The following is a 27,965-nucleotide window of genomic DNA, read 5'->3' as shown; positions in this document are numbered from 1 at the left end:
TTAAATGTTGAAGTGAATCTAACGGATTTTGTGTGTTATTTTAAATGGCTTATAAACACCTTCCACGCTGCAATTGTTTTCGTTCCAGCACACGATCTCAGATCAGGTCACTTGCTATGCAAGTACATCTCCGTATATATATATATATATATATATTGATGCGACCACCGAAAATACAAATTAATGTTATATCCCTATCTCCCGAGCTGGGTTTTGAAACCATATTCTGGTTGTTGGGGAGAATGGCATTTCCTTTGTCTTGTCAACAACCACAGCTATTTTTGGCGTAGGAGTGATCGCTGACCCTTTCCGGTCAGCGAAAGTTCAGAAAAACAAGTGAGGAATTGTACTGAACTGACCCAGCTTTGGGAGGGGGTAAGGTAGCACTATTGAGCTACGGTATTTGTGATAAACAAAGAATTGGCGCGAACAGTTGGCGTACGGAGTTGGCATCAGGCAGTTGGCCAGAGGTAGTGGGATCAGGCAGTTGGTATCAGGCGAGTTGGCCAGTCGAGTTGGCCGAAGCAGTTGGCGAAGGCAGTTGGCCTGAGAGGTGGATGAAGAACATCAGCCAGTGAAGATGAACAGTGATAAGTCTGACAGAGAGAAGCCGACAGAGAGAGGGTCTATAGTCAGCAGGTACGAGTAAGCAGAAATGCTTAGAGTCTCGGAGAGAGAGAGGGACAGAGAGATGGAACTGTTGTGGCAGCCAAAAGAGATCGTAGTAGTCAGTTGGTTACTTCTTGGATAGTAGGAGTTATGACGGAAAAATCAGACCTTGTGAATTTTCCGAAAGTCCTCTCCCCACCCCCACCCACAAAGTTTTTTTTTCATACTCGTTTTCTACATACTTATTAACACCCAGCAGGCTGGGGGGTTTTTGGGTTTTTTTCACAGATGAAGATCTTTATATTGACCAAAGACTGCTTTTATTTTCAACAACATGATTCTTTCATTTACAGACCTGAATCCTAAGACAAGTTTTCTTTATCTTTTTATGTTTCAAAAAAATCCTACTTCATGTCCATGTTTTTCGTCTCCTGCATGTAGGATGTCATAATATTCTGTCTTGATGTAGCCATCTTTTACCCATTCTCTCTCTCTCTCTCTCTCTCTCTCTGATATGCCCATAATATTTGCTTTTAGGGATCAACTTTCCTGGATTAATTGCATAGTTTTCTTTCCTGATTCAAAGTTCTGACATTCCATGCACCTATTCTAAGACTCTGCTTGCAAGAATTTCTCAAACAATATCCATTCTGTTGGATTTAAGCCATTTTCATCATAACAACCATTCTTACTCTGTTATCGAGGTGTCTCTTCCCTGTGATTTTGAATAAGATCATCCCAGATTATCTTATATTGCTGATTGCTTCTATTTGGATCATCATTGGCATTTCTTTGGGATTGTACATGATAGAGTCCCAATTCCTTTCATGATGATTGGCCTTCACATCCATTGACCTGTTTGGCTCTTTTGCAATCTCCACCATTCCAAGTTTCATGCACTTATGGATAGATATTCCCACCCTCCAGAAAAGCCCTTGTGTTCACTCACATAATTTCACTGGTCAATCAAAACCATGAACCAGGGTGTGGCTTCTACCATACAATGCACCACCATATATGGAGCCATATATCAGTTAGATGCAGAAGTAACAACCAAACAAGATTCTGGTCAACCCCTAAAAGGAAGTGACTGCCTCTCACCATGAGATGCTATCCCACCCCTTTCATTTTGCACCCTTATAGACCTTTTCAGTGATATCTACAACTCTGGACACCTCCCTGAAGACAGCAAACAGAATGGTTTTGTTCTGAAGGATAAGTTTTCCTCAGTACTTCATAAACTGTGCTAAGGCACCAGAGATTATTTTTGGATTTAAATAACTTAAGGTAATTCTTTGTTTTTTAAGGAAGCTACACATCTGGTGAATTAGGAATCTTTTCTTGAAGACAGAACTCTTATGGAAATTATTTAAAAGATTTCTACATATTCCTACTGGCTTTAATTTGTTTAGAAGCCATTTTCACAGATCTACTCTGCCAGAGTAAAATCATTATATCATTAGCATTATCTCCAGTCAAATTTACCCCATACCAAGTTTGATATTATTGACCTTGTCATTCATAGAATGTAAACATTTATTTCTTTACCCATTTAGGCTGTTTCTCAAAATTAATTTTGATAAATAGCATTCTGTATCTTACTTAATATGAATGTAATGTAGAAAGACACAAAACTGCAGTATTTGTCTTGTGAAAGCTTTTCATACAGATGTATAGAACAGAAGAAGCACCGAAGAGTATCAGTAGCAAACAAAAAGCATTCAGAAGCGGTGGTGGTGGAATTGCTAAATCTAGATTTCTGCTTTTTTGAGCATCATCAAGTAGCATGGATCCATTTAGTAACTCATGTTTAGACAAATTTAGCTTCTATTGATAGAGAAAAACAGTGATTAAATAAAACACTGATGTTGCAATTAGCAGGCAGGCTGGGTAAAAATTTTGTTATTAGTGACAGAAGAAATATTGATTCAGGATAGTGTTCTGTATATCTTACTTTGCATGGATATACTGTAGAAAACCAGAAAACTGCAGCATCCATCTTGAGGAAGCATCTCGTGTAGACATATAGTGCTAAAAAGCACAGAAATATATCAGCAGCAGAAGAACGATGCCCAGTAGTGGCAATGGAATTGCTAAATCTAGATTTTGATGTCTGAGCATCTGTGCAAGATTCTTTCTCAAGACAAATATTGCAGTTTCATGCTTTCTGTAGTGTATCTACATGAAGTAAAATATATTGAGTGTTATTTTGAACTAAAACTGCTTCCATTGCTAATAACTAATTTTGATAAAATAACCAGAAACCAACAGGTTTGTAAATTCAATTTATTATTCCTAGATATTGTATACAAAACAAAAAGCTAAAAATAAATCATTGGGATAATTCTATGAGTATGATGTAATACGTTTTAAGTGATAAAAATATACCATACAAATATGTAATCCAGATCTACTTAACATAATAGCAAAAACTAGAGCTGTTGTTTATATAGCAAGTCAAGTGTAATCAAATTATTGGAGAATGTTATTTCCATATTTGGCCAATTGATGTTACAGCAATTAATCTGTGGCTTCATGTTTGGCTGTGGTTTTGGACTCGTCCAGAATTTTCCATTCTTTTGTAATTATTTCTTTCAATTCTTTCTACAGAAAAAAAAGAAAGTAAAGAAAAGGCAAATAAATAATTTGTTAAAGTTTTCTTTAAAAATTAGTTTAATATTTAGAACAGAAAAATGCCTCATAGCCACCCCCAAATCTTCTCCCCATCCTTTCTCACTTTTTCTCTATCTAAAGACAGTGCTGATACAATTTGCTATGTTCTTTGAGAATGGAAGTGGCCTTTGGCAGGGTTTCAATTCAGAATAGCTTTCTATTATTCTAAACTAGACACAAAAGCACATTAATAGTAATAAACATTAAGTAAAAAAAAAAGAACAAATTTATATATATGAGGAAAGGAAAAAGGATAGTGTTCTTTTTTTTGAAAACATTGTTTTGCTTTTTTTTTTATTTTGAATATTGGCCGGATTGAAGAACATTTAAGAATAGTAAAAGTAAATAATAGGACGAGAGGAGGATATATTCCAATGGATAGACAGGTAACTGCAATATTAAATTGGTGCCACATAAAAAGTACCTGTGCTGGCACCACATAAAAAACACTCAAGCTGGTGCCACATAAAAAGCACCCAGTAAAGTGGTTGGTGTTAGGAAGGGCATCCAGTTGTAGAAATCATGCCAAAACAGATGACTGGGGTCTGGCGCAGCTCTCCAATTTGACAGCTGCTATTAAACCTACCAATCCACACTAGCATGGAATATGGACATTAAATGCCAACAATGATGACAATGCCACTGCTGACACTAATGACAACACCATCGGTCAATGCCAACAATGATGATGACAAAGTACTGATATTTTCAATCTGGATTTCATTATATTTACGATATGACTGGGGTGAGATCAAAGTCAATAGTGAAGAATTGTCTATAATTGTTGCAAGGATACAAGCTGTTTGCAAGCCTTTATTTCAAAATATATTTTGCTCAAAGTTGGGATCCTAGAAGTATACATTGTTGAAAATATTTAGTAAATTTATCTCAGTCGTATTTCATTTCTGTTACCAATATCATTAAACACATTGATCTGGAAGAGTTTGTAAAAACCATTGGTTCTTCTTCTTGGATTTTGTTTCAAAAACAGAAAGAACATTCTGTGATCAGAAATATACTCATTTATTTAAATATTTCAGTAACTGAATTTCATGAGATTTAATAAATAAAAAAAACTGCTGTAGAAAACATTTAGAGTGTACATGAGGTGTGGTGAATATTGGTTTCAAATTTTGGTACAAGGGCAGCAATTTCTGGGGAGAATGTAAGTTGATTACATTGACCTCAGTGTTCAACTGGTACTTATTTTATTGACCCCAAAAGGATGAAAGGCAAAGTGACCTCAATAGAATTTGAACTCAAAACATAAGGACAGATGAAATGCCACTAAGCATTTTGCTCAGCATGCTAACAATTCTGCCAGCTCACCGCCTTAATTGTGGAAATATTGGTTTCAAATTTTGGCACAAGGCCAGTAATTTCAGGGGAGGAGGAGATAAGTCAATTACATTAACCCAAGTATTCAACTGGTACCTACTTTATTGACCCTGAAAGGAGGAAAGACAAAGTCAACGTTGGCAGACTTTTGAACTCAGAATGTAGACAGACAAAGGCCATTAGGCATTTTGCCCAGCTTGTTAATGCTTCCGCCAGCTTGCTGCCTTAATTGTGGTAAATATTAACAGTAAATAATTGAATCTACTTTGAGCAAAATTATCATAAATTACCATAAATTATGTACTGCATAAAATGCTCACCTCTGAGTAGTATTTAGTGTAATAGACAAGGCGTACTCCTACAATCCTATTTGGATATATTTATGATTGAACAGACTCAGTTATGGAAGAATAGCATTTGCTAAGGATGCAAGAAAAATTTCCAAAATTTCTATATTCACATACAGTTCCATATAGATAGAAAGTTTCTGCTTAAACATGTGTAGACAACAGACAATAGGTATATAAATATAATATTTAGTACACCTGTCCAGTATACCTGTCTGCTATGCATTGTATGCATTAATAATTGCTGTTATTTCTTCTAGAAATATTTTTCAATACATATTCTCATTGCTTATACAAGTGTTGAAAATTACATGGCTGTGTGGTTAGAAGCTTGCTTCCCAACCAAATGGTTTCTGGTTCAGTCCTACTGTGTGACACCTTGGGCAAGGGTTTTCTTCTGTAGCCCTCAACCAACCAAAGTCTGGTGAGTAGATTTGGTAGATGGAAATTGAAAGAAACCTTCCGCAAGCGCGCATGTGTGTGTATGTATGTATGTATGCATGCATGTGTATGTATAATCTATGAGTGTGTCTTTGTGTTGCTATAGTATTTGTCCCCACCATAACTTCCAAACTGGTGATGGTTTGTTTCTGTCCCCATAACTTAGCAGTTCAGTAAAAGAGACCAATATAATAAGTGCCGGACTTAAAAATATGAACTGGAGGTGATTTGTTTGACTAAACCCTTCAAAGCAGTGCTCCAGCATGGCTGCACACCATTGACTGAAACAAGATGAAATATTAAAAAGAAAACTTACTTGATAATCTAACAATTCAGCCAGCTTTTCGCATCCATCATCACAGGTGCCTTGCCAAAACACATCACTGCATTGAAACGAAATGGTAAGAAATCAGGAAAACAGCATAAGATATCTTTTAAAGTTTGAATAGTTTTTGTGATATTAACCCTTTCGTTACCGTATTTCTGAGATGTTCTGTGTTTCTTTCAATTAATTTTAAATATAACAAAGAATTTAGTAAAATATCTTAGTTATCATTAAGCTAGTGTTAGGAACATTAACTGTGACTAAGGTTTGGTGGAAGATTTTAATTCAAAACTTATGAGCCAGAGCCAGTTTCAAGCAGGTTGGTAATGAAAGGTTTAAGAATTGTTTCTCTATTATATATTTTAACCCTTTTGTTACCATATTTCTGTTGAGATTCTCTGCGTTTCTTTCAATTAATTTTAAATATAACAAAAACTTTGTAAAATAACTTAATTGTTATTAAACTAGTGTTAGGAACATAAATTGTGACTAAGGTTTGGTGGAAGATTTTAATTAAGAACTTTTGAAAACAAGACATTTGTACTACAGAGCCAGAGGTGGTTTCAGGCAAGTTGGTATCTAAAGGGTTAAGAATTGTTTCTCTATTATATATTTAAACCCTTTTGTTACCATATTTCTGTTGAGATGTTCTGTGTTTCTTTCAATTAATTTTAAATATAACAAAGAATTTAGTAAAATAAGTTAGTTATCATTAAGCTAAGGTTAGGAACATTAACTGTGACTAAGGTTTGGTGGAAGATTTTAATTCAAAACTTATGAGCCAGAGCCAGTTTCAAGCAGGTTGGTAATGAAAGGTTTAAGAATTGTTTCTCTATTATATATTTTAACCCTTTTGTTACCATATTTCTGTTGAGATTCTCTGCGTTTCTTTCAATTAATTTTAAATATAACAAAAACTTTGTAAAATAACTTAATTGTTATTAAACTAGTGTTAGGAACATAAATTGTGACTAAGGTTTGGTGGAAGATTTTAATTAAGAACTTTTGAAAACAAGACATTTGTACTACAGAGCCAGAGGTGGTTTCAGGCAAGTTGGTATCTAAAGGGTTAAGAATTGTTTCTCTATTATATATTTAAACCCTTTTGTTACCATATTTCTGTTGAGATGTTCTGTGTTTCTTTCAATTAATTTTAAATATAACAAAGAATTTAGTAAAATAAGTTAGTTATCATTAAGCTAGTGTTAGGAACATTAACTGTGACTAAGGTTTGGTGGAAGATTTTAATTCAGAAGACATTTGTACTACAGAACTAGAGGTGGTTTCAGCCGGGTTGGTATCGAAAAAGTTAATAAATAATCCCAAGTGAGAACTATATAACACATGTGTATATATATTACAGATGTTCGTTGAAAATATTAGGGTGTAGTAAGCAAGACAAAGATTAACATCAAAATCACTGATGAATCTTCTGTAAAGGTAGGAGCTACCAACAGTCTGTTTCCAACCCCCTTATACTCATTAATGTTCTTGAGACAATAATGCAGAATTCAGGACTGGTTTTCTTTGGAAAATTTTACATGTGGATAACCCAGTTCAATCAACAAAATCTGAGCCCTTGGAAAAATTTAAACATTTTTTTCTTCTCTTCTTTTTCTTTCATGAAGGACCCTAATCCAAACTGTTTGACTTTCCTTTTTTCCCCTCTTTAGTGTAAAATTAATTAGTTTATACACCACCACCACCACCCTCTCCCTTGAAAATCTTGAAATCTTTAATTTCAGTTATGTCTTTTCTTTAAAATTGAAAGAAGATATAAAACTAACCGGTAATTATTTTCGTCTTGAGAATTGGAATATTCATTAAAAATAGATTCATTCTGGAAAATAGTAAATAAATCATGAAAAAAAAAATTAGTTTGTGGCAAATAAATTGATAAAAGTGGATAATAATTATTTAATCAGTAAAACAGAAATGAGCAAATGAGTAGAAAAGGTAGGTAAGAATCATGGACAGTGGTTGAATGCTTTTGAAGAATTTGGTTTAGATGAAAAAGAAAAATGGTTAGGAAAGGATGAAAGGCACAATAGTCTGTACAGATTCAGACAACGCCATGGTAATATCAACCAAATCTACTTTTGAATTTCTAATCCACAAATCATTATGAAACGGAGTTAATGTTTTTCAAGCAGTAAGATTAATTTCATCCAAGCGTAAATCAGTAATTTTAGTAGCAAAAATCAAATTTTGTTTTGTAGAATCAATGAAATTGATAAACAGTGTCAAATATTTTTTTTTACTTCATCTGCCTATATCTGATTTAGATGGGCAAATAAGTCTAATTGATGGATTGATATCAAAGTTTGGTATATAATCCATTAAATTCAACTTAAGACATTTAAGTTGGGGTGGTTCTATTTGATCTGTTAATCCATATTTATTCATAATTTCAAAATTCAAATTGTTAAAGAAGGTTAATTTATTGCCTCCACCTTAGCAAAGGTGGAAGTATTGTTTTCAGTCATGCTTGCTTGTTTGTTTGTTTGTTCTACCAATGTCATCTACTGCATCTCCTGCTCTCTCTGCCCTACTCTATACATCGAGCAAACGGGACGCCACTTGGCTGACACATTCGCGGAACACCTCCGAGACATCCGACTTGGCAATGACAACCTGGTCTCATGCCATTTCTGCTTTACTTGTCACTCTTTGCAACACCTGTCTGTGTTTGGATTGTCCTTGCACAGGGGCCATCCAGACTCCCGTTTGTGTTGTGAACAGGGATTAATCTTCTCTCTTTGCTCCTTTGCACCACATGGGCTCAACTCTCCTCCCCTCTACATCTAACCTCCTCCCCTCTCCCTTCTCCCCCTCACACCTACTTCTTCCCACCCACCTCTCCTCTCTTGCTCTGACTCCTACTTCTCTTCACTCCTACTCTCCTTCTCTCTTCTCTTCACTCTTACCCACCTTCTCCCTTCTCCCTTCATCATCACCCCTCCCTCATAACCCCACCCACCCCTACACAATCCAAACCCACCTTCCCTATCCATCCCATCCCACCCCATCCCTTACACTCACTCCCACATACTCCACCTCTAACCCCACCCTCCACCTAATCCACACCCCACCCTTGCTTTCCCCACTCTTGCTTCCCCCACCTCCCAACACCATCGCACCTCACCACACACCACTACACCATACACCACCATACCACACAACACCACATCACATCACATCACACCACCACGCACACACTAGCACTGACCACTTCCAAGCCCCACATCCACACACCTACACATACACACACGCACACGTCAAAGTCACCAGCCCTCTTCTACACGCACATACTCTCTTATACACACATATGCACACCTTTGTTTTGGGATCACCCCTACTTTATTATCTCCCCTTCTTCCTAGCTCTCCTGTGCAACCCCTCTGTCTGGCAGTCGCCATGATAGATCACTAGCCACTACACATTCTTTATTTTCTCTCCTTGTTTCTTTCTGTGTTCCTTTCTGTGAAAGAGCATAGGCTCAAAACATTAAAGACTTTTCCACTTCCCAAGCGTTAAACTAATACATCTGTTTGTTGTTTACACACCTGTCTTCGTCCTTTGTTGTTTTTTTGTGAATTTTCCCTACATATATATATATATATATATATATATATATACATAAATGATCGCATTCATTAATTCTCTGAAGATGACCAGATAAACAATTTTTCACTTTGTGGGTCCTGAGGTGACTTCTTAGGCCCATTGTTGACATACAATTGTTACAATGGAGATGCATAATAGCAGACCGAGGACCCAGTGGGACTCTTGCTTTCCATGCAGCCCTCCTCTCTTTAGTGTCTCTGGTCATATCAAATTCTGGGTGTTGTACTACAGGGTACACATCACTACACCACAGTGAATGATCTTGAGCAAGACGTTCCCAAGTAGACAATTCTAAGTTACACTTTTTTAAGGTTGCCTTGAGAGTCTCTGTGTCTCCTCTTTGGTCCACCATGAAACTGAGAGCCAACTGCTAGTTCATCAAAGAAGACCTATTTGAGGAGTCTAGTCGGACATGCATACTATATTGTCCATTTCACCATAAATGGCACATAAAAGCACCTTTTGAGTGTTGGGCCTCACAGAGGCAATGATCGAGTCCATTTGGCATCATGCCATACTTGAGAAGAAAACCTATCAAGCTAAGTAAAACTGCAGTCATGCCAGATACCGGTGTCATGCAAATGACACCCATGCTGGTGGCATATAAAAGCACCCATTACAATCTCGGTTTGGTTGGCATTAGAAAGGGCATCCAGCCATAGAAACCATGCCAAAACAGTCTGGAATCTGGTGCAGCCTTCCAGCTTGTCAGCCCTGGTCAAACCATCCAACCTATGCCAGCAGGGACAACAGATGTTAAATGATGATGATGGTGATGATGATGATGATGATGATGATGATGAAGCCTTTGGTCTATCCTTTGCCTCCATCTCATTCATCGGTCCATCGCTCTTCTTACTAATTCCTTATTCTGCTGCTGTAAATTAAATGATAACAGAGCTACATATATCGTCATCTCTTCCTATGCATCTCTTTATCTTTCCATCTCCCCTGAACCACTTCCTTTTTGACATCCATCTCTCATTCTTAACATTGTTGTTCCCCATTCATCTTTTCCACTGACCATGCTTTCTGCGCTGCCAGTCATCATGCTCTCTCTCTCTCTCTCTCTCTCTCTCTCTCTCTCTCTCTCTTCTGAACCACTTCCTACTGATACCCATTCTTCATTCTCTGCAATCAATCACTTCACCACCACCACCACCACCACCCCTCTCCCCTTAACTTTGCTTAACCCTCGCTACATTCACTTATGCACATCTGACAACCTCCATTCCTATCTCTTGTCCATCTTTCAATGACCTCCCTGCACTTTTGCAGCCTTTACTTTCTACTGGAATCCTTGGATCCAGTGGCTCCTGTCGGATCACCCAACTTATGTTGGCTTGAAAAATGGACATTAAATGGTGGAGGGGAGGTGGTGGTGGTAGTTTTGGTGGTGGTGGTGGTGGTGGTGGTGGTGGTGGTGGTGGTGGAGGAGGAGGAGGAGGAGGACGACGACGACGACGACGACGACGACGACGACAATGACGATGACTGTGAGTATGTGGTGCATGTTTTGAGTAATTGAAGCATGGACATTTTCATTTGCTTAGCTGTGTTTCTTTAACTGCTTCGACAAAAGGTTAATGAAATTGAAATCTAAACTGGAGTCCCTAAGTCTGTCTGGTAATATTTACAGCATAATTGTGAGAATTCTACTTTCAAGGTATTTTAGTACTAATATCTGAATTGCAGAGAAAATGATATCTGTTCCCTGGGCAACAGTCAACCCACTAAAGTACCTTACCCAGGCCTGCATTCTGGGAAGGTTCCACATGTACAAATGTATAACATTCTAATGTTGAATTGGGCCAAAAAAGGAAAGTTTGTGACAATTTGAGAACATTTCAACAATAATTCTGAAAGAAAAAAATAATAAATTCAAAGTACAAAGAATACTGGATGAAAGTTAAAATGAAACCATTACTTACATCTTTAGTCAGATTGATATATAATCGTGGGGTAGAGTTTGGAACCCTAAGAAAAAGAAAAATGGTCTATTTTTCATTTCCACAAAAATGTTGTCATACGATACGAAGGTTAAGGGTAAAAGGAATTGGAAATAATTTTAAATAAAAAAAACTAGTCTTTCAATCTAACTAATTATCGTTTAGGTTGTAAAAGATAAGAAAACTGTTGCCTCTGGTTTCAACAAAGGACATCTTACTTTGAACAAAATGAAAAACGGCTTAAGTCAGTGAAACATGTATTGTGCAATTGAAGTGAAAGCTATACAGGGACTGGAGGGATTTGAAACATGCATGATGCCGACTGCTTCCAAGATGTTTTTGGTACTACATCACATCTGATCAGGACTCAGTTTTCAAGAAAAGTTAAAACCAGATCAGTTGAGATGTTTTTTACCATATACTCAACATATCTGTTTTATTGACTATACCTTTTCGAATTTATATCATGGACCAATAGCCTGCATTTGGTCATGAATATGGCTGTGTGAGTAAGAAGTTTGCTTTGCAGTCAGAGGCCCTGAGTTCAATCCCCTTGTATGGCACTCAGAGTAAATATTCTCTACTTTGGCTGCAATCCAACAAATACTTTGTGTACTAATTGTACATATTCTTGCGTGTTAAGATTAATCTGTAGCCTGATTTACCTAACCGTCCCTCTGATGCTGCAAAAACAAAAAAAAACTGATGATCTCTGTTACTTTCTCCTCTGACTAACTTCATTTAAGGATATAAAAAAAATTAGAAGTCTATCTGCATCATGTATAAAAATTAATGGTGGTGCTCCAGCATAGCCACGACCTTTGAATGAAACCAATGATAGAATAATAGAATACCTATATATCTTCTCTGTTGGTAATGTCTATATTCTGCACCTGAAGTAAAACTATGAATTATTTAAATATTCCAAAGTAAATGTTTCATTAGCTTGATTTTACTTCATTTCCAGAACACATATTCAACAGAGGAATAATAGATGATTGCAATAAAAATAGTCATCAACCCATCCACCTGACCAGTCATAGGTAACCTACAGCTCACAAGTGTTTCTGAAAGGCACACCTAACAAAAAGTTACTTGAATGTTCTTTAGTAGTTTGGCCCACCTGATGATAAGTCATGTCAAATGTAGACTGCTTCTTGAAAAAGGTTATCTATGCCTGCACTTAAATATTACTAATTCATCTTCAAACATTTTTATGATAAGAAAAACACCTTTAATAAAATATCAAAACACAAAACATGATGTAGTTTTACAAAGAAGAATGGAAGGCTGTCACTTGTCTTCCTTCAAATATTACATTATTACAAATTTTACAATTAAACCTTAACATTTATGACATCCTAGAAACATCCTCTCTACTACAGACACAAGGCCTGAAACTTGGGTGGGCAGAAGCTAGTTGATTACATCAACCCAGTGTTTAACTGGTACTTATTTTACCACCCACCCCCACTCCACCCCCATTCCCAAATGATGAAAGACAAAGTTGACTTCATGTGAATTTGAACTCAGAACATAAAGCTAGAACTTCTGCTAAGTACTTTGTCCAGTGTGCTAACAATTCCACCAGCTTACCACCTTGGCATTCTAGAAATATCAAAAAGACAATACTCACATTGAAACAAGAGCAGCAAATGGCATAACTGTAAGTGATGTTCCAAGAATAATCAGTAAATCACAATTCTTGAAGTCCTACAGAATTGAAAAAAATGAATATATTTATGTAAAGTATATAATCAATCTCTTAGGTGTGATCACTAAGAGATCCCACCCAGAATGAGATCAGGGATAGAACTGGGGTGAAGGACATCGTCACAGAATACCACCATGCAAAGCTAAAATGGGGTGGTCATGTCACAAGGTTCACAGACAATCGGTGGACCCGTGCAGTTGTCAAGTGGTACTGTCGCAAATGGAAGAGACCATTCGGAAGACCTCCAATCAAGTGAAAAGCTGATCTAAGAAAAATGTTTGGAGCAATGTGAAGCACAAGGGGAATGGAGTGAATGGTGCAACCAGAGGGGCCAACTCAGCACCAGACAGCCTGGCCAATCCAGGTGATATAATTAATATATAAAAGTACATAATTAATCAGTTAGAAGCATTGTGATGGAAAAGAAAATATAATAATTTAGAAAATAAAGAATCCACATCTGGCTCAATTAAGTATATCAACCTGTCAAAAGTTACAATTATATAAATTATCTCAAAATGCTTTTTGATAGGATAATGATTAATTACAGACCAGCTTCTTAGTTACATGCACTAGAGTAGCTAGAGGGTGTGCTTGCAAAAAACACATATTGCCTACAGCAGACCCAAAAGTGATGCCCGGGGTGGACCACCCCTACTGCCCTCACCTAGCTATGCTAGTGATTACATGTTTTGCATTTAGGCATTTTATCCAAGCAAAGTAGCCAGTTGGAACGGCCATATTGACATGGTGATTAACTTTACTTGTCATTTTATCCAAATTCTACAGCAGGGGTCAGGGAACTTTTATAACCAATTACCCCAAAATATATTTATTTACGCCAACGTTGCCCCCTTGATTTGAAAGGAAGAAAATCATAGATTCTTTGAATTCGATTAAATCTATTTATATGGAGAATACAATAATAAGTATAAAATGTATAAAACAAATGCAATAAAATAAATTAATATCCTCATTAGGAAACAAAAGGATTTTTCTAGAAACTTTTTCACTTTGAGTTTTGGAGAAATGATGTTGTTTCATTTCTGTTACAATTACAGAGCAGTTTGGATACAGTCTTCAGGGTCCAATTGATTACTCTACTTTGTTTTTATGTTCATTAGAGATGAAAATCCTTGTTTTGCAAAGATAGGTTGTTGCAAAAGGCAGCAACTTTTTGACTGCCTCTTCATACCACAAGAAAAATTCCTGTTGTAAGAAGGAACACGTTTTTCATATAATTTTACTTATGTCTAATTAATCCTCATTACCCCACAAGAGTTTCATTTTTACCCCACTTGGGGTAATTTACCCTGGTTCACTGACCCCTGATCTACAGTAAGTACCAAACGTAATCTTTTATTGGTTATTATAACCTCACACACACCACACACACACAATGGGCTTCTTTCAGTAAATGGACAATATTTTCATACATAGGCATGAAAATTAGCATAATCGAAAAAGAAACGCAAATTACCAAAGTTAAATGCTAAAATGATTAAAAATATTAAACATTTAGCTAACATAAACATTTCCTCACTATTTCTAATTAGGAATTTTAATGTTTCTAATTAGGCACAAAACATTCACAACATTAAATAATGCAACATAAACTTAACTAAAGAGTGGATACTTTGATGCTACTGGAAGAGACCAATTTTGCTAACAAAAAGGAGAAAAAAAAACAGTAATTTGAAATTACAATGAATAGGTACAAAATTTTATTAACAAATAATTACCTTTTGAACTGCAAAAAATTTCTGTGGCAAATGTTCTCCAAAAAATACAATATCTAAAAGACAGAAAAAAAAACCCATAAAATGTAAGCCATGTCTCTTCAGAAGTTATAAAATGATTTGATGGCCAATAATTTTCTGCATGGCACTTAAAAGTACCTTTCAGTCACTTAGTAACTTCAGCTGATTAAAAATGAAAAATATACACATCTTTTACTTGTTTCAGTCATTGGACTGTGGCCATGCTAGGGCATCACCTTGAATGGTTTAGTCAACCAAATCAACCCCAGCACTATTTTTTTCTAACTGAGTACTAATTTTATCAATCACTTTTGCTGACTGCTAGGTTATGGGGAACATAAACAAACCAGGATTGGTTGTCAGGCAGTGATGAAAGGATGAACACAAATAGACACATACACACACACACATGCATATATATATATACAAGCAGCTTCCACACACTTTCCATTTACCAAATTCACTCGCAATGCTTTGGTCAGCTTGGGGCTATAGTAGAAGACAATTACTCAAGGTGATATACATTGGGATTGAACCCAAGCACATGTGGTTGGAAAGCAAACTTCTTATCACACAGCCATGCCTGCACATATATTCATGTTTTGAGTTCTTTCAATTCTGTTTGTACAACCAAACCTAAATAACAGATTAAAAATTTGGTGCGGGAAATTATTCACAAACCAATGCTTGACAGAACTACCAGCCTTAGCTTAACTTAACCCTTTAGCATTTAAACTGTCTAATGTTCAAACCAGCCAGATCCAGCCTTTCACACCCACCCTACAATATCAGCCCAAAACTAAACAATCACATCATTGAAATCTCAAAGCTACAAAATAATGCATAGTTAATTCAAAACAATGTGAATAGAGTAAAAAGGATAAAAAGCCCCTTCAGTCATGACTGACCATGGGATTACAACTAGATGTTACCCTCCAAGGTATAAGTCCAGGCAAGGTTGTATATGGAAGACCAGCAGTCACCCATGCATACCAGCCTCCTCTCTCCAAACCACCAATGTTATCCAAGGGAAGCTTGACACCAGTAACATAGCAACTCATTTCTACAGCTGAGTGAACTGGAGAAACATGAAATAAAGTGTCTTGCTCAAGAACACAACACAGCCCGGTCTGGGAATCGAACTCACTACCTCATGATTGTGAGCCCGACTCTCTAACCACTGACCCATACACCTTCACATGTGAATAAATATTATATTTCACAGAGTAATCTAAATGCTAAAGGGCATAAGGCTAAAAGTACAGAACATAAATAAAATGGTTTATCGCTTATGAGGATTGGAGCCTGGTGTAGCCATCTGGTTTACCAGTCCTCAGTCAAATCGTCCAACCCATGCTAGCATGGAAAGCGGACGTTAAACGATGATGATGAGGAGGAGGAGGAGTTGACCATCATCCTATGATGATAACTGATATGCATCAAACAATTTAATCTTGTAAAAATTTACATTTTATATGCTAAAATGAGATTTCTTTTAAAAAACAATAAAACAATACTAACCCTTTTGTTACCATATTTCTGTTGAGATGCTCTGTGTTTCTTTTCAATTAATATTAAATATAACAAAGAATTTAGTAAAACAACTTAGTTATCATTAAGCTAGTGTTAGGAACATAAATTATGACTAAGATTTGCTGAAAGATTTTAATTTAGAATTTATGAAAACAAGACATTTGTACTACAGAGCCAGAGGTAGTTTCAACCAGATTGGTATCGAAAGGGTTAAAAAATGAAACAACATTCAACTAATAGCTTTACTAATTCATTACAAACCTGGTTTAACTAATCCTTTGCATTCTGTGCAATGTGGAATTTCATCTTTGAAAATTATCTCTAGAAATATAATTATTATTCATTTATTAAATTACAAAAACTATTTTTTGTGTTATCAATCAAAATATCAGTCAAAATTAGCAAAAAAAGAAGGGAAAAATTATAACCAAAGAGAAAATTCAAAAACATTAACAGAAATCTTTTGTTAATCAGATTTCCTAAAACTTTCTGTATTTTTTACTTTATTAAACTTATGGAGATAATATATTTTATACTAACTATTCCAAGAATTATTTCTTTACTTTCTCAAAAATATTTGACTATTTTCAGTAAGTAGGTATTTTGAAAAATAAAACCTTATAACTGGAAAAGTTTTCGCCATAAATTCTTAAAGTGGATAATGAGAAAATATGAAAAAGTTCATATTTTATACATTTAAGTTTTAAAATTTTATAAATATACCAATTCCTACCATCAAATAAGAAGTAGGAAATAATTCTTAAAATATCTTGAAATGCAAAGCATATCCATTCTAAGCCATACCTTTAATCCATTCTAGGTCATATTCAGCCTTGCAATTTATGCAATGACTTGTCTGGAAAGTTCCATGTCCTTCAACAATTTTTTCAGAATCAATCCCAGCCATTCTCTCTAATCCATCAATATTCTATAATTAAATAGAAGCCTTTTATAAATATCAACATTAAAAGTATTATAACTACCTGCAATAAACATTTTTATAACATGATTTATCAACATCCTAAACAACAAACTAGTGTGTGTGTGTGTGTGTGTGTGTGTGTGTGTGTGTGTGTGTGTGTGTGTGTGTATAGCAAACAACTACCATCTAAGCTAAGATTCAAAATTGAATCGACATTCTGCCACAAGTCATCAGCCTATTGTTTTTGCCTGTTGCACTAGGAAATTCATGAGAATAAGATGACCTCTAGATCTTTCATGAGTCATACATGGGTCAGAACTGATACAGCAGAGAAATCCTTTGCTTTTGGCTTGACCTAATTTGGTTAGGAAGAATATGAATCAGCAGCAGCAAATAAGTTCTTTTTCTTTGGATCACCCGAAGAGCAACTCTCTCAATATACTGGCAACACACAAGACAGCAGATCTATCACCTTCTCTACATAGCTGGACTTTATTATTCTGTCTCTCTTTAGAGGTAGCTCACAGATGAAGCTTACAATACACAATGGACCATGGAACTAGAGACAATTTCTTTACTGCAACCACAAACAATCTGTTTACACAGCTGTGTTTTCTATATTATAACAACTAACATAATAATCATATAAATAAAAGACCATCTCAACAAGCTAATAATAATGTTCTTCAATCGTTTCTCTGATGGAATTTACCTGTTACACACAGGCACTCACACATCCACACACACACACACACACACACACACACACACACTATATATATATATATATATATATATATATATATATATATATATATATATACATCCTGCCTTATCTTCGAAATGCCTAGTTTAGAATAGAGGCAGCTGATGAAGGAATAATTCCACAGGTGGCTTGTTTGTTTTCTTATGTGTTCGTTCCGTTGTCTGTAGTTCATTTTTCTAACGTCCTGTACCCGAATATGCATCTATATACACATGTAGATGTAGGTATGTACATATATGTGTGTATACATGCATATGCTTATATATCCTTTGTATATTTACATACATACATACAGACAGACACACACACACACACACACACACACACACACACACACACACACACACACACACACACATACATACATACATACATACATACATATACTTCAATTAGATGTTATGTTAGCCTCTGCTATAATGAATCCATAAACATACGTAAAACATCCAAGGGTATTTTTTTCCCTCTGAAGATATTAAGCTCAGGTCATATGAACTTAATATTTAATTAATTCACTGAGTATTAATTGAAACAGCTGTAAAGGATGATGATGGATTTGTTGTTAATAATAAACAATTATTAACTTCCCAATCTCCATTTTCTTTGTCTTCTTTTATATACATATACGTGTGTGTGTGTGTGTGTGTGTGTGTGTGTGTGTGTGTGTATCTTGGCTTAAAAGATATTACGGGATTGTCTATATCATTGGCTATATCAATACATTTTGTTATCTAATACAAACTTGTTACCAGTTTGAATATTCTTGAGACATATTCAAACCTGTAAGAAAGACATTCATTATATTTTGTCATGGAGAAAATTTCTTACAGGAGACAAAAAAGGTGTAAACACACCAGTCAGTTTGAAGTGCCCTCTAGCCGGACTGATGGATGCATGCATTTCATAGTAGTTATCTCCCCTTAACATCAGATATCAGAAATGGGAATGCTACAAACTGACAAGTGACGGATACCTCTTCTTATATTCCTGTCGTTGTACTGTGACTGGTTGTGTTAATCAATGTCTTGCCATAAATAAAATATGGAATAGAAGTGCTGAGCAATGATGTATATGAATAGAAACTCATTACCAGTTCAAACATGTTTGGGGCATATTCGAACAGGTAACAAAGCCATTCACTGTATTTTGTTATTTATGAGTTTTTAACTACTGAGTCAGTTTTGATTGAGCAAATCTATGAATAAAGGCATTCCAACCATGACCATCCATTTTTCTTAGGTACACAACATACATGAGTACATTATCGAATATGTCTTTCATTTCAAAAATAGTAAGTTTTGGTTGCTATTTCTAGCAGCTCGACCATGCAGAAGTTCTCTTGCTGGTTCATGGCAATTAATGTTGTCTCTGGGTGTCTGGTTATAAAATGATTTCCATTAATAATGATAAAGATCTGACAATAAGATGTCAGTCAAAAAAGACACTACCCCCAAGCATTGATTAATAAGTATTAATATATATTTTACATTTATTAAGGCAGTGAGCTGGCAGAATCGTTAACACACAAGGCAAAATGCTTTGCGGCATTTCATCCATCTTTATGAGTTCAAAACCTGCCAAGGGTGATTTTGCCTTTTATTTTTTTGGGGGTCGATAAAATAAGTATCAGTTGAACATTGGAGTCAATGTAATCGACTCAACCCCACCCCCTCTAAATTGCTGCCCTTGTGCCAAAATTTGAAACCAATATATATATTTTATATTTATTACTCTGATACCAAAAGAAAATTATTGACTATTTGGTTCCCAACAAAATCGGTATTTACCTGAGTAAAATGACGAAGAAGCAAGCCTTTTTCATCAAGTAGTTTCAGAAAATAGTGTGAAGGGGTTGGCTGAAGGGAAAAAAAATTTAAGAAAAAGAAAAAAAGATCAATATGCTATGAGAGAATTATTGATTGAATTTGTACATATTAAATATTAATATAATTATTAGTTTATTATGTTGTGTATTACTCATTTTATTGTCTTACAATCCCTTACTATCTAGTCTTTTCTTCTCGTCTCTCTCATCTTTGTCCTATAAAATTTGTATCTAATTGTTTTCGATCTTTGAATTCACAGGAACTGATCTCACAATGACTATCATTATACAACTAATGCTAACAGTTATATTTAAATAAACTAATACACTAAAACAAACATGAAAATGCATTTTAAATATCTAAATGAAACTCTAGCAGAGAATGAATTTATGTACTGGGAAAAAAAGACAGACCTTTATCTACAAAGAAAAATCAAAAGTAACTAGTGATGCAAGTTTCCTGTTCCCTTTATGCCAAATGAAGCACAAGTCTTCACCAAAGCAGAAAAGCGAATAATAATGATAATAATATTATTGTTGTTGCTGTTGTTGTTGTTGTTGTTGTTTTTTTCCTGGACAGAATGGTGTGTTGTGTTCTTGAGCAAAACATTTCATTTCACCTTGCTCTGCAATCATTTCAACACCTGACATGTGACACACTTGTGTACCTGTCCAAGCAATGTTGATTTGATGGAGGAGCAAGTGAACTAATGTACAGCACATACATTTGATCATTATAAACAAATCATTTGTACAGGTTGTTCAGCAAACATTGAACACTCATATGTTGTCTTCGACAGAAGAGGAGTCCATCATTATTATTATTATTATTATTATTATTATTATTAAGCTGGCAGAATCATTAGCACATCAGACAAAATGCTTAGTGACATCTCGTTTGTCTTTATGTTCTGGGTTCAAATTCTGGTGAGGCTGACTTTGTTTTTCTTCCTTTTGGGGTCAATAAAATAAGTACCAGCTGAGTACTGGGGTTGCGCAATTGACTATCCACTTCCCCTAAAATTTCGGACCTTGTGCTTATAGTACAGTGGTTCCCAAACTTTTTGGGGCTGCCACCCCATTGACACCCAGGCCACATTCCTAACATCCCCGCTCCAACTAACCATCACAAACACAGACCTCCAAATAAAACTTAACCTAATGAACCCATTATTTTGTTGTTTTTACATGAATCACTACCCCCAGTATTGCCCCACTTTTCTTCAATGCCCTCTTGGAACGTTCCACTCCCCCCTGGGAGGGGGGCAATACCGTCCACTTTGGGAACCACTGCTAAAGTAGAAAAAGATTTTTTTTTTCTTTTGACAATGCTATGAAATAGCTGAATGAAAAATAACCAGATGCATTAAGCAACAAAAACTCATGACGACACAGATAAATTCATAGCCAAAGTGAGTGATGTAGCAACACATTGTCTATTTAGGGCTTCAACTGCCACCAAACATAGAAACCTTTCCATTAATAATGTTTTTATTGCAAGCATATTATACAATGTTATCTGCCAGAGATTAATAATATTTTAGAACTGTGGTTAAATGAAACTGATTTTAATGATTTCAGCACTTAAATCGGCCTTATCCTGCCCATTTCTGCCTGTTTTGTGTTTAATTCAATCACATTTGCCCTCTCACACCTATCCTACAATGTTATTCTAAAACTAAGCAATCACATCATTGAAATTTCAAAACAACAACATTATGCATAATTAATTGAAAACAAAGTGAATAAATAAGCCATACATTTGACAGAGTAATCTGAATACTAAAGGGTCAAATGAATGTTCCAAACAAATTGATAACCAAAGAGATTATAGTTCACATTCCACTGAGTCTCGCATCTAAGAAAACTCAGTTTATGTTTTGTAGTGGTTAACATCATGATCAATCACAGTGTCCAGCAGAATCAGCAACAGGCAGAAGATGTGAAAAAAAAAGAGACACTAGATGATTTGCCTATCAAAAAAATAAGAAATCAGCAACAATTAAAAAAAATAAACAACTGATGAGAGGATTTTGCCAAAATCAAATTCTAGTCTCAAAAATTAGTGACAATAGCAGGAACCTTAATGCAACAATAAATAAAATAGCATTCTATATATCTTACTTCACGTGGATATATATTAAAGTGTGGTATTTGTCTTGAGACAGCATCTCATATAGATGTATAGTGTTAAAAAGAACAGAAGTATGTTAGTGGTAGTAGATGGGAAGTGTCCAGCTGTAGCAAAACAATGGAAAATGCTGAATCTAGATTTCTGCTTCTTTAAGCATCATCAAACAGCATTTATCCACTTGACAGCAACATGCTTAAACAAATTTAGTCTTTACTGATAATAGAGAAAAACAGTGATTAACAAATCACTAGAGGAGGAGGGGGGAGGAGGGGGAGAGGAGGAGGGGGAGAGGAGGATGGGGAGAGGAGGAGGGGCAGAGGAGGAGGGGCAGAGGAGGAGGGGCAGAGGAGGAGGGGCAGAGGAGGGGGCAGAGGAGGGGGCAGAGGAGGGGGCAGAGGAGGAGGGGGCAGAGGAGGAGGGGGCAGAGGAGGAGGGGCAGAGGAGGAGGGGCAGAGGAGGAGGGGCAGAGGAGGGGGCAGAGGAGGGGGCAGAGGAGGGGGGCAGAGGAGGAGGGGGCAGAGGAGGAGGGGGCAGAGGAGGAGGGGGCAGAGGAGGAGGGGGAAGAGGAGGAGGGGGGAGAGGAGGAGGGGCAGAGGAGGAGGGGCAGAGGAGGAGGGGGAAGAGGAGGAGGGGTGGAGGAGAATGAGAGGTAGAGATGGGGAGGGGGCATGAGGATAGGGGGAGGGGAGATATGGGAGAGGGGGAGGGGAGCATGGGGAGGGGAGCATGGGGAGGGGAGCATGGGGAGAGGAGAGGAGGAGAGAGGGGAGGGGAGAAAGTGGGATGGAAGAGAGGTGGAGGGGAGAAGGGGATGGGGAGGAGGCTAGTAATGATAAGAATAAGTTGGATACACATGGAGTGAGCTTAGGATTTTTAATGTATTTTGTTTGTTTTCATTTACTTTATTGGGTGGAGTCAGAATGAAAAAAATTAAAATGAACTTCATGATTTTTTTTTTAATCAACTATATGAAGAATTAGGGTTGTTACTTTTTTTGTAGCACTTCTATTTGACATTGGTGAATGACAACAATACAAGAACATTTCAAAATCCAAATTAACAATATGTAGAATGATTTAATATAAATACACACACAACTTTATCGGTTATAAACTTACCTTCAAATCAGAAGGCCACATATTTTTAACAAGCTTGAAGAACGGTTCAGGACATTCCTAAATAAATGAAAAAGAATAGATAAATGTACAATAATTGAGATTTATAGAATCAATATTTGAGAATGCGTACAATTACCAATATTTAGTTGAAAGATATCTTTTCTTCTAACTTTTCCTTGACAGCTACACTCTAGATAATATATTAGGTTCCCTTATAGAGATCTCAATGTCATCTTCAATTTATCATAATGGAAAACTATTTTGTCAGTAGGCTGAACAAGTGCACAAGAATGAACATGTCCTTATAATTTAGCTCTTACTGCTGGGCAACCTTGTTTTTGTTGTGGTGTAAGTATCATGGATTCAGAATAGGATCAGGCTTTAATTTAAATACCTTATTAGGACTAAAATATAATGTATGTCACTAACTTGAACCCTAAAATCTCTTGTTATAGTTTTAGAAGTTTATACTTATCTTTAAATCAATAACATAATGGATAAAATATAGGCTTTGGTGCACTATTCTGGAAAATGGGAAAAAAATAGGACAGACTGGACATGATGTGAATATTTGTGATCATAGATCTATCTAATCAGGGTCAATTTGAGGTTAAACAACCTGGGCAAAATCCATACAATTGTAAACCCTTACAGAAACTGAAGTGAAGCTAGATCACAAAATCCATCATTCACCAACACTACATGCCTATGTACCCTTTCCACCTTCTAGTATATTTACTGTTCAGTTTTATATTTTTTTTCTGATATGTTCTATGCATTTGTAGCTATCATTGCTGCCTTTCTTTCTTTAGTTGAATTAGTGCTGCTTTCTCCTTTTTTACTCTTTTCTGATGAGTTGTAGTGCAATTGAGTAATAAATACAATTAGCTCATTATTATTATTATTATTATATATTGTGCCTCTATAATTTTACTCACAAAATATATATGACTATAAAAGTCACTAAAACAAACTATTGCAACAGTTTTTGATAAGTATCTGAAGAAATTATAAAGAATAACTTAAAAGTGAAAACTGTAATAATTTGAAATGTATTAAATAAAAATGTCATTATCTGAACATTAAATAGTAGACTAATAATGTCCATAAATATGAAAATTTGAAAAATGTACCAATTTACCCTAAAAAAATTGATTTCGAAAATTGCTTGTGGATGGGGAAGATTGTATTTTTCTAAATTATCATATAAACCTGACACTGGACTTCGAAAGTCTGGTATTCCAGCAGCTAAAAAAAAAAATAATAAATAAAAAAAATTTAGTTTTGCAGAATAAGAAATATTTTCATGAACATTGAGATAATTAAAATATATCATTTAGTATTTATTATCTTTCAGCAATTTTTGGTAGATAATTATTCAATGATTTAATTCTCCAATTTCACCATGTAAGAAGTTGAGAAACAAACAATAATCAACTATTTGGATAGGCTTTTTTGTTTAAAAAAAAAAAAAGAGAAACTAAGTTAGCTACAAAGGTGACATCATAAGTCTTGAAAGTGATATAAATAACTTAGACTTTGTGATATGAATGTGTTGTGTGTTGAGAAGGTTGCTTCTCGACCACATGGTCTCAGGTTCAATCCCACTGCATGGCACCTTGGGCAAGTGTCTTCTTCTATGGCCTCAGGCCAACCAAAGCCTTGTGAATGGATTTGGTACATGGAAACTGAAAGAAGCCAAACATGTGTGTGTGTGTGTGTGTGTGTGTGTGTGTGTGTGTGTATCAAGGCACATGGCTTAGTGGTTGCACTCACGATTGCGAGATCATGAGTTCGATTCCCAGTTCTATTGTGAGATCATGAGTTCGATTGCATTGTGTTCTTGAACAAAGCACTTCATTTCCCGTTGCTCTGCAATCATTTTGTCATCTGACATGTGGCACCCTTTACACAGGTAATGTTGATTTGATGGAGGGAGTGAGCTTATGGTCTACACAAACATTTGATCACTATAAACAAATCATCTGTGTGGTTGTTCAGCAAGAAATTGTCTAATGACAGGAGAGTCCATCATATATACATGTGTGTGTGTGTGTGTGTGTGTGTGTGTGTGTGTGTGTGTGTGTGTGTGTGTGTGTGTGTGTGTGTGTATGAAGGGGTGCTGAGAAGTTCCTGGCTTTAAGGGTATCATGAAAGAGTAGAGCTGTTACCTTTGCAGGGGAGGTAGGACAACTATTTAGAAGATATGCAAAAAATCATGATAGAATACAATATATTTTTCTCTTTCTTTCAGATTTAACATATGACGGCAGCTCCTACAGTGGATTTTGGTAAAATTGAAGCACAGGTGGTCATGAAGTTCCTCTTTTTACAAAGCAAAGGAGCAACAAAAATCCATGGCAAGATGAAGGAAGTCTGAAAGACGGCTGCCCATCTTACTCCACAGTGAAAATCTGGATGTCAGGGTTTCAGACTGGTCGTTTTGAGGTCACAGATGAACCCCAGTCAGGACAGCCAACTTCTGTGACCACAGAGGACAAAGCCAATGCCATTCACATCATGATGCTCAAGAACCACCAGATTTCAGCTAAAGTCATAGCTGAGACTTTAGGGATTTTCAGTCAAAGAATTGACCACATCACCTACAACATTCTGGACATGAGAAAGATTTCTGCAAAATTGGTGTCAAAATGCCTGAACACTGATAAGAAGCACATCAGAGTGATGACATCAAAGGCAATTTTCGAGTGACTTGCAGTGAGTGAGGCTGACTTAATGGTTTGGTTAGTCACCATGAAACTTGGCTTCATCATTATGATCCCCAAACCAAACACCAATCACTGGAGTGGCACCACAGCAGTTCCAAGAAGTTTCAGACCCAGCAGTCAGCTGGAAAGATTCTGGCTTTAGTGTTCTGAGACAAAGATGGAGTATTCCTCGTAAAATACCTGCCAATGCAGAATACTACAAATCTCTGTTGAGTGAAGCGTGTGAAGCTTGAAGCAGAAATGCCACAGAAAGCTGGGCCATGGTGTCCTGTTTTCACAAGACAATGCACCAGCACACAGAGTACATGAAACTCTATGGAAAATACTTTGGTTTTAAATTGGTAGACCACCCACCTTACTCTCCTGACCTGGCGCTCTCTGACTATCCCTTCTTTCCACAACTGAAGAAACATCTCAAGGGAATGAAATTACAAACCAATTCAGAAGTGATCGCTGATACAGAAGCCTATCTGGAGACCCAAACCTCCAAGTTCTTTTTAAAGGGTTTAGAAAAACTGAAAAACCACTGCAATAAGCCTGCAAAACTGAGAGGAGAATATGTTGAATAAAATCATAATTAAACTGACCCTCCTATATTTTCTTTTACCCAAAGCCAGGAACTTTTCAGTTTGTATGTGTGTGTGTGTGTGTGTGTATGTATATATGATTTTAAATTCTCAAACGCAAGATAATGCTAATAAAATAGGGGTAGTTTATCCTGTTCAGGCTATATTATTAGCATTATCCTGCGTTTGAGAATTTAAAATCACTTCTTTAACTTTCTAAGACATCTCAACGCTTCTAAAAGCAAACTTCGTTTGTTTGTTTACGTTTATCGTAATTTGAATTTAATATATATATATATATATATATATATATATATATATGCATATATATGTGTGTGTGTGTGTGTGTGTATATATATAGATATACATATATATATATATATATATATGTATATACATATATACATATATATACACATATATACGTATGTGTGTGTGTATATATACATATATATATACATATATACATACACACATACGTATATATGTATGTATGTGTGCTTGTCTTTGAGTCTATGTCATGTTCCTCCACCACCCCTTGACAATTGGTGTTGGTGCATTTATGCTTCCATGACTTAGTGGTTCAGCATAAGTGATCAATAGAATAAGTACCAGGCTTAAAAGAATAAAAAGAAATGCTGGGGTTAATTCATTCAACTAAAAGCAGTGCCCCAGCATGGCCACAGGTAATTGCTGAAACAAGTAAAACATAAAAGACCTTTGTCGTATGGGCCCAGGTCAGCTATGATAAAGTGGGCCCATAGCAGGCGAGTAATCGGCTGAATGACAAAGTGTTTCTATTGTTCTAGGTATCTTCCTCTCCAGAGAGAGACCACAGTCATCATCATCATCATCATCATCATCGTCGTTGTTTAACATCCGCTTTCCATGCTAGCATGGGTTAGACGATTTGACTGAGGACTGGTGAAACTGGATGGCTGCACCAGGCTCCAATCTTATTTGGCAGAGTTTCTACAGCTGGATGCCCTTCCTAACGCCAACCACTCCGAGAGTGTAGTGGGTGTTTTTTACATGCCAGCTGCATAGGAGCCAGTCCAGTGGCACTGGCAACGATCTCGCTCGAAAGTCTTTATACGTGCCACCTGCACAAGTGTCAGGAAGGCAACGCTGGGCACAGGTGCCATCACGATTTCGCTTTCGCTTGCCCCAACAGGTCTTCGCAAGCCGAGTTTCATGTCCAATGAAGGAGACGATGTTGGCATGGTGCCAGTCATCGAATTTAGTTCGATTTCGATTTCACTTGCCTCAACAGGTCTTCACAAGTGGAGTTTAGTGTTCAATGAAGGAAGGTACGCATAAGTGGGCTGGCTAATCATTGAAATTCTACAAAGCTCACTTGAACTCCACAATGAAGCATCGCTCTCACATTTGGGACTGTGTTTCTGTCGCACACACAGATATTTTTAGACTGCATTGAGAAAAGGACCAACTGACTGGTTAATATGTCACTCACAGACAGACATGTTCCATTCTCTGACCACAGGCACAGTTTCCTCTCTCTCTCTCTCTGCTTTTAGCTCTCTGTTGCTACAATGACCTCTGCTCCTCGAAGCTGGATGACTAAAGCC

General features: G+C 36.3%; 1 protein-coding gene and 1 pseudogene across 4 annotated transcripts in view; one reads left to right on the top strand and one right to left on the bottom strand.

The window, feature by feature from the left end:
- Positions 1–2,881: 2,881 nt before the first annotated feature.
- Positions 2,882–27,965, bottom strand: part of LOC106876924 (NAD-dependent protein deacetylase sirtuin-2) — a 57,680-nt gene continuing 32,596 nt past the window's right edge. For 3 of the 4 annotated variants that reach the window (XM_014925680.3, XM_089365447.1, XM_052973763.2), the window contains 11 exons: positions 24,223–24,329; positions 23,082–23,138; positions 19,792–19,860; positions 17,121–17,244; positions 16,578–16,637; positions 14,766–14,818; positions 12,946–13,022; positions 11,292–11,337; positions 7,521–7,573; positions 5,725–5,791; positions 2,882–3,213 (listed from right to left, as the gene is read on the bottom strand). In XM_014925680.3, coding sequence (XP_014781166.1) covers positions 3,130–3,213; positions 5,725–5,791; positions 7,521–7,573; positions 11,292–11,337; positions 12,946–13,022; positions 14,766–14,818; positions 16,578–16,637; positions 17,121–17,244; positions 19,792–19,860; positions 23,082–23,138; positions 24,223–24,329 — 797 coding nt within the window. In that variant the 3' untranslated portion in view covers positions 2,882–3,129. The remainder of the gene's footprint in view (positions 3,214–5,724; positions 5,792–7,520; positions 7,574–11,291; positions 11,338–12,945; positions 13,023–14,765; positions 14,819–16,577; positions 16,638–17,120; positions 17,245–19,791; positions 19,861–23,081; positions 23,139–24,222; positions 24,330–27,965) is intronic. The other variant, XM_052973764.2, reaches the window with a different exon arrangement.
- LOC149132125 (protein GVQW3-like) lies at positions 25,345–25,793 on the top strand (annotated as a pseudogene).

The sequence above is a fragment of the Octopus bimaculoides genome, chromosome Z (genome assembly GCF_046866305.1).
Source record: "Octopus bimaculoides isolate indiv1 chromosome Z, ASM4686630v1, whole genome shotgun sequence".
Classification (NCBI taxonomy): Eukaryota; Metazoa; Mollusca; class Cephalopoda; order Octopoda; family Octopodidae; genus Octopus; species Octopus bimaculoides.
The sequence above is the reverse complement of the archived record's forward strand: the minus strand, read 5'-3'. Positions and strand labels throughout refer to the sequence as shown.